A 12,201-nucleotide genomic window follows, 5' to 3' on the forward strand; every position below is an offset into this window, starting at 1 on the left:
GTCTTCTTTTGATATGCGGGCAGCTACCAGATGTGTTCGGATTCGTCCTCTCTGCTTCTCTCCCGTCCATACCGTAACCTGCTTGACCGCCGAGTACACATTTGGATTATGGAGCATATCTGGAATTAATAGGTGTGGAGACATTAACGAGCAGCCTAACGAGCAACAGATGTGGGTCACGAGCAGGCTTGTTCGGATCCCCCGAACCACAATGTTAAGCATTCCAATATCAGATACTTGTTATAACATACAATTTTGAATCGTGAACCGTCTAAGATGCGATTTCAATATGCCGTACATGAGTTCATGATGATCATAATAATTATTAATGGCCCTTTGTCAATCTACTAATGGACGAAGGCCTCACCACGCCGCATTGGCCATGGGGATTATTTGACCATACTTCGCCATGCTGGTCAATAGGGGTTGGTGGATGGGGCAGGGGTGAGCGGGACAGGTCCAGTTCAGGTATCACTCACCACTCATTGTTACCCGAGAATCAAACTCAAGTTGCCAGATTCATACCGCGGTGCGCCAACCACTGCATCGCTGCTCCACCACGTCCAGGAATTGTGACAGCTTCATACGCAACGTGGATGCAAACGCACAAACCCCCATTGTGAACGGCGCCAATGTTTCTCCACCAAGGAAATGGTTGTCCTTGAAGCGGAGGATTGTTAAGTCTCCACAGCAGACACGTCCGTCAGTCTATAAACCAAGCGCTGTCGTCGTCGCCTCGCGGTGGCCACCTTGCGCTCTCTTTCCTGGGGGTGGGATGGGGGGGGGGCTGCGGTGGTGTGTGTGGTGGGGGGGGCAGAATTTACGACGAAGCTCATCGTGCTGGTTTCACTCCGCTCCGTTATCCACGAAACAAAACGCTTCTTCGGCGCCGAGCGGTGAGAGCCGTACCCCTTCGCCAGCCGTGCCGGAGACGACCGGTGGTTTGCATTAGGAGGCTGGCATGCCCTGCCATGATTCACGCCACATGTCCGCCCAACATCTGGCACGCAAGCTTTCCAATTTTATGCATTCCTCACGCGAAGCTGTGACCCAGTAGAGAGGCACGGGCGCCGTGCCCAGTAGAGGGACGGGGCCAACCGATGAACGTGCCCGGCAGGTGCCCAATCGTCTGGTGGCACCACCCCGTCGCCTTCTGCCTCTCGTTTTCCACTGCACAGCCGAGCTGGTGTGCCAGCCTGGTTCGGCTCAGGAGGTGGACGGGTTGTTTCAGCCACCGGCGAATAAGCGAGCCCGTGCCCCTTACGTCGAACGCAAGAAACGAGTCTGACTGAAAATGAGAAACCCCGTGACCCGAGCCAGATTCAAATGTTTGTTTATTCCGGAATTTCACGGTTTTGTTCTGGCTCCGGCTTTGGGGAAAATATCAGTGGTGCAAAACGAACCGCCCGTTATTCGTGTGTGCCCTTCGCTGACTCGGATGTCCCAGTGGGGGAGTAAAAATGGGAACGAAAGGCGTCGCGTCCGTTAACAAAATGCGCCGATGTCTGGCAGGTGGCCGCGGACGCTGGCGGGCATCACGGCCACGCTGCCATGCCCCCACCACCAGCCGCTAGCATCCGTCGGGCTCGCTGGTTCGCCAGTCCCTGCCGGCGGCGGCGGCGGTGGCGGTGGCTCCTCCGGTGGTGGTGGTGGTTCCGGTGCGCTGGTGGCGTCGCGGAGGTGTGACCGCACAGGGCAGTGGGTGGACGGGGACCACGCGAGCTGCCAGTACGCCAACGAGCATACGCGGCTCCTGCACACGTTCACTCAGGTGCAGCCAAGTGGCGGTCGCCGCGACGCTTTCTCACGTGACGGTCACCGCGATTGTGCGATCTGGATTTTTTGTTCCAAACGACGGATTGCCAAACCCCACAGGCTCTAAGGCACCAAAATGCCAAGCGGCCAGCGACGACGGTCAGCACGGTTGAAGTTTGCAACAGATGAAAGCGAAAACGTTTCGTGAATTGAGCGAGGTTATTTAAATATATGGTTAATGAAAACTTTTTTTTTAAACACTTTGGAAACGAGACGCAGACAGGGAATGCAAGTTTGTTCGTGGCACTTGTGAGCACCACTCACTCGCCCACCTCACCCTCCTCACCATCACCACCATCATCGCCCTATTCACCATAACCACCCGGCTTGCTCTTCTCACCCCCCTCCTCACTATTCTCATCACCAATCACACCATCATCACCCTCTTCCATCCTCCTTACCCTCCTCATGTTTTGTTTATTGCGTTTTTTTGTCTGTTGCGGTTGCACCCGATTCAAGAGCCGAATGGCTCACAGGGCTATACCAAATAAATGAAACTGAAACTCATTTCTTTAAAAATCAGCTGTTTCGTCTATAGTTTGTTGTCCTTCCCCCGCACCTCAGATTAACGCGGTTGGCTACGTACGGTGCAAAAGAAGGGCAACGCACACGCGTGCAATTGACGAGGGCGATAACCGCGCTGGCTCCAGGGCTGGATGTCTCACTGAGAACGTCGTCTGGAGTAGGCCCAGAGACTGGATGTGGCGTGCTGGGTGCGGACATATTTTAGGAACAGACCTAGCTGACACGAATCGCTGACTGGGAGAGCCCCAGGAATGTTCAAACTGTATGTCTATCGTGTTGAAATATACTGTATATACTAGCTTTACTACCCGGCTTCGCCCGGGACTTGGATTCACCACGCCCGGCCGCCTTTGTCTCCCCAGTGGCGATGTTCACACACCACACCAGTTACTCGTTTGAGGCTAAGTCGACCTAGAGGAGGCCCAGGAGCCGGTTCAAATAATCGTCACCGGTGGTGGCTGTGAGCGGGAATCGAACTCGGGTCACCGGGTTCGTAGCGCAGCGCGCTACCCACTGCACTACAATCCGTTACGCTTCCACGTGCGCGGGTCACGTGACAGATTTGACGTCACAGCTCACTTGCCGTGCAAAGAATATATGCAATATTGAGCTCCCTCCTCAAAAAAAGTGTATTTGTATAATTGTTGCATGGTGTACAGTCTGGAAAGTACCCACATGGCAAATTTCAAGTTTGTTGCATGTCGGGAAGTATGCTAAACATTTTAAAACAGACACACATAATCACAACTTTGCTTTTTATATATATGGAGATATTTTTGGTGGACCCGTGGTGCAATGGGAAACGAAACTGCACCGTAAGCCTGGCCACCCGAGTTTGATTCCTGGCCACGGCTGAAAGCCCCTTTGATTCTGAAACCGATTCATAACTCCCGAACCCTTTATACCTGACCCACACTGACCAGCGTGGTGAAATATGGTCAAACAACCCCCAAGACTGCTTAATTTTTTTAATCATTCACAGATTTTCACACCAGTGTCGGACTTCGAAAGGACACAGCATAGGCATGTACACTATACATATATACAAGATAAGAGCTGTTTATTGTTTGGGTCATGTCCTCTTTGAAATGAAGGGGGCATTCGATGCCCCATTTAATGGACACTACAAGGCCAGGGTAGGTGGCCGTTGGGGGTTGTAAAAGGCCATTGCTTTCGGGTGGCACTTGTTCGTGGTCTCCTCTGAGAGTTCAAGTTCATTTATTAGGTATAGCACTGTGAGCCATTCGGCTCTTGAATCGGGTGCAACCGCAACAAACAAAAAACAAAAACATGAACAAGAAAACATCTTAAAGTGAATATGTGACTAAATGCAACCAGAAAATCCAAGAAACGACAGCAAAATATTGCAGAAAAAAGCACCGTACACCAACGCTGTGTGCAAAAATCCCAGTGGGATGCAAGTCAAACAACAACAACAACCACAAGACAACTTAGATTAAGGCCATCAGTCTAACTCCGTACTACAACAAACAAACGTGGCCAAACCAGTAAACTTTTCTAAATCACCAAAATAAAGCAATGAAACAGTGATCATAGGAACTGTGACGGAATTTTCACAATGAACGACACCTCCTCACCCTCCACCTCTTCCTCCACCTCTTCCTCCACCTCTTCCTCCACCTCTTCCTCCACCTCTTCCTCCACCTCCTTCTCCACCTCCTCCTCCACCTCTTCCTCCACCTCCTCCTCCAACTCTTCCTCCACCTCTTCCTCCACCTCTTCCCCCACCTCTTCCTCCACCTCTTCCTCCACCTCTTCCTCCACCTCCTTCTCCACCTCCTCCTTTACCTCTTCCTCCACCTCTTCCTCCACCTCTTCCTCCACCTCCTCCTCCACCTCCTCCTCCACCTCTTCCTCCACCTCTTCCTCCACCTCTTCCTCCACCTCCTCCTCCACCTCTTCCTCCACCTCCTCCTCCACCTCCTCCTCCACCTCTTCCTCCACCTCTTCCTCCACCTCTTCCTCCACCTCCTCCTCCACCTCTTCCTCCACCTCTTCCTCCACCTCTTCCTCCACCTCCTCCACCTCCTCCTCCACCTCCTCCTCCACCTTTTCCTCCACCTCTTTTTCCACCTCCTTCTCCACCTCTTCCTCCACTTCTTCCTCCACTTCTTCCTCCACCTCTTCCTTCACCTCCTCCTCCACCTCCTCCTCCACCTCCTCCTCCACCTCTTCCCCCACCTCTTCCTCCACCTCTTCACCCACCTCATCCTCCACCTCTTCCTCCACCTCCTCCTCCACCTCCTCCTCCACCTCTTCCTCCACCTCTTCCTCCACCTCCTCCTCCACCTCTTCCTCCACCTCCTCTCTCCACCTCCTCCTCCACCTCCTTCCTCCACCTCCTCCTCCACCTCTTCCTCCACTCTTCTCCACCTCTTCCTCCTCCTCTTCCTCCACCTCTTCCTCCACCTCCTCCTCCACCTCCTCCTCCACCTCTTCCTCCACCTCCTCCTCCACCCTCCTCCCCACCTCTTCCTCCTCCTCCACCTCTTCCTCCACCTCTTCCTCCACCTCCTCCTCCACCTCTTCCTCCACCTCCTCCTCCACCTCCTCCTCCACCTCTTCCTCCACCTCCTCCTCCACCTCTTCCTCCACCTCTTCCTCCACCTCTTCCTCCACCTCCTCCTCCACCTCTTCCTCCACCTCCTCCTCCACCTCTTCCTCCACCTCCTCCTCCACCTCCTTCTCCACCTCCTCCTCCACCTCTTCCTCCACCTCCTCCACCTCCTCCTCCACCTCCTCCTCCACCTCTTCCTCCACCTCCTCCTCCACCTCTTCCTCCACCTCTTCCTCCCCTCTTCCTCCACCTCCTCCTCCACCTCTTCCTCCACCTCCACCTCTTCCTCCACCTCCTCCTCCACCTCCTCCTCCACCTCCTCCTCCACCTCTTCCTCCACCTCCTCCTCCACCTCCTCCTCCACCTCTTCCTCCACCTCCTCCTCCACCTCTTCCTCCACCTCCTTCTCCACCTCCTCCTCCACCTCTTCCTCCACCTCTTCCTCCACCTCTTCCTCCATCTCTTCCTCCACCTCCTTCTCCACCTCCTCCTCCACCTCCTCCTCCACCTCCTCCTCCACCTCTTCCTCCACCTCTTCCTCCACCTCCTCCACCTCCTCCTCCACCTCCTCCTCCACCTCTTCCTCCACCTCTTTTTCCACCTCCTTCTCCACCTCCACCTCTTCCTCCACCTCCTCCTCCATCTCTTCCTCCACCTCCTTCTCCACCTCCTCCTCCACCTCTTCCTCCACCTCCTCCTCGCGCCGCAGATGCCGGTGAACGCCACCACGGCGCCGATGCTCGCTCAGCAGCTGCTGCCGTGCATCTCGGCAGCGCCAGGCCTCGCCGACAAGATGGACGTTGTGTTCGTGGCGCAGATGCTGGAAAGTTCACGACGTTTTCGGACCGGAGCAGAGAGGTCTTTCTTCACAATGTGCATCCCATGTCTCACACATCCTATACGTACACATACATACAAATACATTGAAATTCTATACCTGAAATAAAAAAAATAAGCAAATACCATTTGAGTGTTTGCCAGCAGGCATGGGTGGCAGTAAAACAGCAAAAAGAGAGAATGGAACATATATATGACTATATTTGTTTAAAATCCACCAAGCACGTACTCGTCAAAGATAAATAGCGCAGTAAAGTGTGAAAAGCGATGACCCTTTGTGTAAAACAGCAATGTCGAAGAGATGATGTTTCCAAGTCCAGAGAGATGAAAACAACAATGTGATCTCCTTCAAAACAAATCCACAGGTGGGGAAGCAAGGAGAATATTCGACCAGCCGTGTCTAGCAAATCATATTCCCCGAAGATGACAATGCTGTACATATGCTGCTTCTTAAAGGTGCGGATGATAAAGGCATTTTGGGGTATTTTGTGATCGTGCATTTGAAGGGCCGCAGACTGCCTGTGCCTGGAGGCTGCGCACTTCATGAATCTCTGCTGGGCTCCCCTCAAAACTAACTCATTCTGGCCCTGACCGCGGTCCTTCCTGGCTCCTCCCCCCTTAACCAGTATATAAGGTCGTACCTCTTGGGACTTTTCTCCACTTGATCAAGATTTTTTTGCTGTGACAGTTTCACCTGAAGACGGAAGCTTGCTGTTGCCTCCGAAACGTCGTGATTTTATGTGTTTTTATTTTTTTTATTAATTTTAATTAAATTTTTTACCTACGTGACTTTACCGAAAGAACTAAGAGTACGGGTTTGTTTTGTCGCGCAGCTCGGCGAGCTGATCGTGGACATGGCGAGCGCCGCGATGGGTGCCGACGAGGCAGTGCTTGTCGCTGCGCAGGTCGAGGCACGGGCCTGCAGCCGCATCGTGGCCAGCGTGGAGCGCTTCGCTCGCCAGGCTCTGCTCGGGGGGGCCCAGGACTTCAATAAGGTCTCCAGGCGCGCGACACCATCCCTCATTGATGAGCTACTGCCAGGGGTTGGGGCTGCGATTCTGGGCCACTGGGAATTTTTTTTTGTGTACAATTCAGAATTTGTAGCGTGCACGGTTTGTTTCAATCACACTCAGAGAGATAATGAGGCGTGGGAGACCACGGACGAGACCAGGAAGGCAGCCAGAAACGGCAACAACTATTGACCGAGTTGAGCTGCCACAAAAGCAACCCGACTTAACTTTGAAATCCAATCCACAAGAACAATATTTAACGTGTAAATGCAATCACACCTCAAGACGCGTTACAAACTAGACGGAAAAACACACTGACATGAAGGTAGAAGGGGTCTGGGGGAGTCCGGGCAGGGAAACACGGGCGAGAGAAGAGAGAGCAACAGCGCTACCCAGAACACAGTGTTCCCGACCTCGTCAGATCTCTAAAGCTGAGCGGTGTTGAGCCTGGATTCTGCTGGGATGGATGACCACCAGTAATAGGAGACTCGGGGCTTAGTGCTGAGCAGCAGGACACACATGCCATTGGGGGGCCCTCGTCCAACAGTAGACTAACACAAAGGGACTGTACATGTACACATCATGCGTGTTGAACTTCTTTCGCACCACCATACGTAGCCAACCGCGCTAATCGGAGATGCATGTGAGCAGTCGTCACCTCACGCTATCCCACGCTCCATCTCCCTCCTCCCTCCTCCTCTGCAGTTCTCGGCAAACATCGCGATGACCGCCCTGCGCATCAAGCCGTCCAGCTTCTCGGGCCTCACGTGCACGGCGTTCCGCAAGACGGCGAGCTACGACCGCCTCGCGGTGACCGCCCCGCGTGACAGCGCCGGCAGGGAAGCCGCGCCCTTCGCTGCCGACGGCGGTGGCGGCGTCGGCGCCTCTGGAAGCTACAGCGGCAGCGGCGGCTTTGACCAGCAGCTCAGCTTCAAGTGCAACGCGGGAAACCTGACCCACTCGCTGCTCCACTTCCCCGGCAAGGTAGTGGCTGGCACTGGTTAGGCAGACGCACCAGAGGATGTACGTACGCAGGGCAAGGCAGGATACACGATGCAGAAGTCTGGCAGAGCACATGGCGGTATGTTATCTACGTACGTTGATCTTCTCTCCCCACCATGCATAGCCAAGCACGCTATTCAGAGGTGCCCGCAAGAAACAACAGAAACAATGCAGTCCTAAGTAAATGAGTTTTCGATTTAGATGTAAAGTACACACTTCCAACGGGCAGGTGAGTATTGCAGATATGATTTGGTAAAAATTATACTAATACACTGGGTGGGACGTGCGTGCAGGATTGGGGGAGGGCCAAACACAAGCATTGGAGTGGTCTCCATGAGTCCAGTGACCAAGGGCAAGAGAAGACCTAAAGAGCAGATGGCGGGATACCGTTAGGGCAGATTCTAGAGGTCACATGTCCACAGTGTGCAGCACCTGTAGGATTTGGTGGAGGGTAGAAAGAGTTGGCGAGGTGCGGTGGCATCTGTGGCTTTCGTGGTTGGTTTCATCCACCTGAGAAGTTAGAGCAAGCGGAAGGGGGTGGAGGGGGGTCATCGTCGCGAGTGAACGCATCACCGAAACTCACTGCCGAAACGCTTTCTGTCGGGCGCTCCCAGAACACGGTGGCCGAGGCGTCGGTGCAGCTGCCTCCGACGCTGCTGGGCGGCCCAGCGGGGCCCGGCGCGGGCTGGGGTTCCCGCGCGCCGGTGCCCCTCCCCGGCAGCCCCGGAGACAACACCTGCCTCCTGCAGCTGGTGGTCTTCCGCAACGGGCGGCTCTTCCCGCCGGCAGGGAACGCGTCCGACGCGGCCGACGCCGGCCGGCGCAGGGCGGTGGTGACGCCCGTGCTCTACCTCAACATCGGTGGGTGGCTCGATGCGCGAGCTGCGGACATTGTCCTTCCCCCACTGTCGCCGAATGGCCGCGGTTGGCTACGTACGGTGCGAAAGAAGTTCAACGTGCGGACGTTTTAGTGCGGGGTCGATTGTTTAGTTCTGCTGCTCAGTTCTGCAGTGTAACCACAGCTTCGTTTCTCACCGAGGGTTTTCTGCATCGCGTTGGCATGGCGTAGGCCTAGAGGCAGGACCATACAGTGGTCACTGTCAGATGGAGGTATACTAGATGTGGTGTTCCGGGTGCAATACTATTTTCCGGGTTGGTAGCACGGGGTAGGCCTCGAGATGGCACGTGGCTTTGCAGCCTTATACTAGTAGTGTATGGTTCACTATGTAAGTCGGTGAATCTCTACGCTATTTCTATCTCAAATCGTGGACTACACAGTACACCGCAGCCCGTTTTGATCATTCGCCGGCAGCGTTTTGGATATTCACCGCGAGGCTACTCCTGGAGCCGTCCACTGCCTCACTCACCAACGCCGACGTGAACGTACACATGAACTATTTATTTTTATCTCGTGAAAAAATATCGATTTTTAGCTGGGTAACCTCTTTTGCAAGGGTGTCCCGGGGAGTCAAGTGACGCATACAGAACACACGTAACGACACGTACACAAACGCATTTAAATCGACAACATAAACAGTTCACGTTTAGGCAGTGTGAAATGCATATATACAGAGTCAAAAAGTAGGAACATTGCTGCTTAACTGCCCTCCTGAAAAAAGAAACGTCCTCGGACACTCGGCACGTTCATCGATAACATTGCCACAAAAGTAAAAAAAAAGCATAGAACAGGTGACATTTCAGGCATAGCAGGCAGGCTATGAAGAAGACGCAATTGCCAGTGTTATTGACGAATGTTTTGAGTTTTCGTTACCTGTGCTGATGCAGCACTGCCACCGCAGATGGGCAAAACAGAAAAATCTCGTCCACGACTCGATATCTCAGTCCCACTCCTCACCGCGATCCCTCTCCTGCGCTCAGACGGCCTCAGCGCCGACGACCTGGTGGACTGGGTGGCCGTGTCGCTGCGCCGTTTCTCGCCCGGCACGGACCCCGTGGCGGCACTGTGGGACCCCGAGGCCCGGGGCGGGCGCGGAGCCTGGGGCCTGCAGGGCTGCCGGCCTGACGGCTCGGAGGGCAACGTCACCACCCTGCGCTGCGGCCGCCTCGGCAACTACGCCGTGCTCATGGTGCGCGAACCCTGAGCCCCGCGACGTCTTCAAAAACGAAATCAGTGACGAAAATATATGTTCTTTTAGCCACAAGGTGACCATGAGTGGACACCAAGCGTGATGACGACTTGTGACTCCGCACCAAAATCCCAGGCACAACGGTGGGTGAGTTAACATCCCACCACGGTGGCGCGAGATGTTAACTCCCTCGCCTGGTTTTCAGGAGTTTGTGGGTTCGATCCCAACGCTGACTCCTGTATATTTGGAATTTGCATGTTCTCCCCGTGGTCGCGTGGATTTTTCTCCAGGTCCTCCGGTTTTCCCTCCACATTTAAAATAAACACGCGTTTATAGTATTTGACTGCTACAAATTTCCACAAGATAAGCCACTTCGTTCAGCTATCATTTGTGGCCAGGTCACTTTGGAAAAATAGCTATATAGTTCAGTGGGCCTTACCTCGTAAAATCAAAATAGTATAGTTTTAGTTTAGAATGGTTTTCTCTCCGCCATGTGTTCCGGATCTTACCGCGTGTTGTTCTGGATGGTGCCCGACGTTTCGCTCCTCCTCCTGGGCGCTCTTGTTCATGAAACGTTTGCGTCCCGGCGCGAGTCTGTGAGCCTCTGTGCAAGTCAATTGGTGTCTACACGAGTCTTGAGGCTCTCGATGTGAAGCTGGTGGTCTATACCTCTGTGTAGCTGTTGAGTGTGCAGGCAGTGCAACTGCACCAGAGCCCATGGGCTGGAGGGGGCACCAGGCACCGGGCTACAAGATACGATTGGGGGAGGTGGGCGGTAGGGATCAGACAGGGGACCCCATTTCATTCCTCAGCTCCAGGGCCCATGCTAGCAATGTTACGCGGCTGACTTCACTGCTCAAACACCGTGGCGCTCATCGAGCCTGACGAACGTTCCTCTAGGGCTCAGTCAGTGGAGCAGCTTGTGAGTGTCGCAGACGGCGCATTTGCACCAGAGGTCGCAACCGGGTACCCGATACCCGTACCCTACCCGATACCCGGCTACCCGTACCCAGCCGGGTATGGGTACGGGTAGCCGTTTACGACCCTGGTGCGGCCGGGTACGGGTAGGCCGTGAGTCACTGGTGAGTAACCGTTTGTCACTCATTTCGGGTAGGGTACGGGTACGGGTAGGGAACGGGTACCCGTACCCGGCTGGGTACGGGTACGGGTACCCATTTGCGACCCTGGTGCGGCCGGGTACGGGTAAGGAATCAAAACCCGTTTGCTACCTCTGATTTGCACCGGGGACCCCACGTTCCAGCGGGGGTCATAGGGCCGCCGGGCTACGAAAACGGCCGGAATTTGGACACGAGTGACACGTCGCCTTGCCGACGCGACGCGACCGTCCGTGCGTTTTGTGCCCGCAGGACGTGGTGGCGGCCGGCGCAGGGGAGCAGGCGGCAGTGCGGCTGCTCCACCCGGCCGTGTACGTGTGCTCGGCCCTGCTGCTGCTGTGCCTGCTCGCGCTGATCACCACCTACGTCCTGCATCACAGGTGCGGCCGACAACTTTGCTGCTGTGCGAGTGTTGATGCCACGAGCGTTATTGTGGCAGGTATTGTTGGGCAGCAGGGTGGTGCAGTAGAGATGTTAACTGCCTCGCCTGGTCTGCAGGAGGTCGTGGGTTCGATCCAAACCCTGACGCCTGCATATTTGGAGTTTGCGTGTCTCTCTCCCCGTGGTCGCGTGGAATTTTCTCTGGGTCCTTTGGTTTTTCCCTTTAAATTTAAATGCATTTAGAATATTTGGCTGCTCTTTCCACATGATAAGCCACTTCGTTGAGCTATTATTTGTGTCCAGGTCACTGAAAAAGAGCTATATAGTAAAGTGAGCGTTACCTGGTAAAATAAAAATAGTTAATAAGGGCCTGAGTTCGATTCCTAATTCGGGCGCCTTTCTGCATGGAGCTTGTATGCTCTCCCCCACTGTTGTTCATGGGTTTTCTCCGGATTCTCCAGTTTCCTCCTATAGCCTAAAAAAATGCAATATTACGTAACTAGTATTGGCTAAAAAAAATTCAATACTGAATATGTAACTGTTAATTACTTAATTGGGATTACATACAGCAGCAGTAACATCGCCCACTACTGCAAATACTCGGCAGGACCCTCCTGAAAAAGATTCTTGAGACTTGGCAAGGTTTTTCAAAGGATGCTGTTATTGTTGTAACTTGTAGCATACAGCCCATGTGTAGTGATGCACTCAGAGACACTCGGAGTAGGATGCACTCAATTTATTAACAGCCTTCCACTCCAAGCAACAGCCCCGAGCCTTCCCTCGGGGTCCCCTTTTATCCTCCCGGCATGGCCTCGCACCGCCCCGGCCACGCGACCCTCCTAGAACCTACT

At 54.1% G+C, this 12,201-nt stretch overlaps 1 protein-coding gene across 1 annotated transcript in view; it reads left to right on the forward strand.

The window, feature by feature from the left end:
- LOC133343494 (adhesion G protein-coupled receptor A3-like) overlaps window positions 1-12,201 on the forward strand; it is a 106,097-nt gene that overhangs the window by 81,428 nt on the left and 12,468 nt on the right. The window contains 8 exon segments of the mRNA XM_061553154.1: window positions 1,513-1,771; window positions 5,628-5,742; window positions 5,745-5,776; window positions 6,589-6,750; window positions 7,471-7,749; window positions 8,382-8,628; window positions 9,646-9,854; window positions 11,222-11,349. Of these exon segments, the coding sequence (XP_061409138.1) occupies window positions 1,513-1,771; window positions 5,628-5,742; window positions 5,745-5,776; window positions 6,589-6,750; window positions 7,471-7,749; window positions 8,382-8,628; window positions 9,646-9,854; window positions 11,222-11,349 (1,431 nt within the window).

Source organism: Lethenteron reissneri, chromosome 17, assembly GCF_015708825.2.
Source record: "Lethenteron reissneri isolate LAM-NWPU_2019-01 chromosome 17, ASM1570882v1, whole genome shotgun sequence".
Lineage (NCBI taxonomy): Eukaryota > Metazoa > Chordata > Hyperoartia > Petromyzontiformes > Petromyzontidae > Lethenteron > Lethenteron reissneri.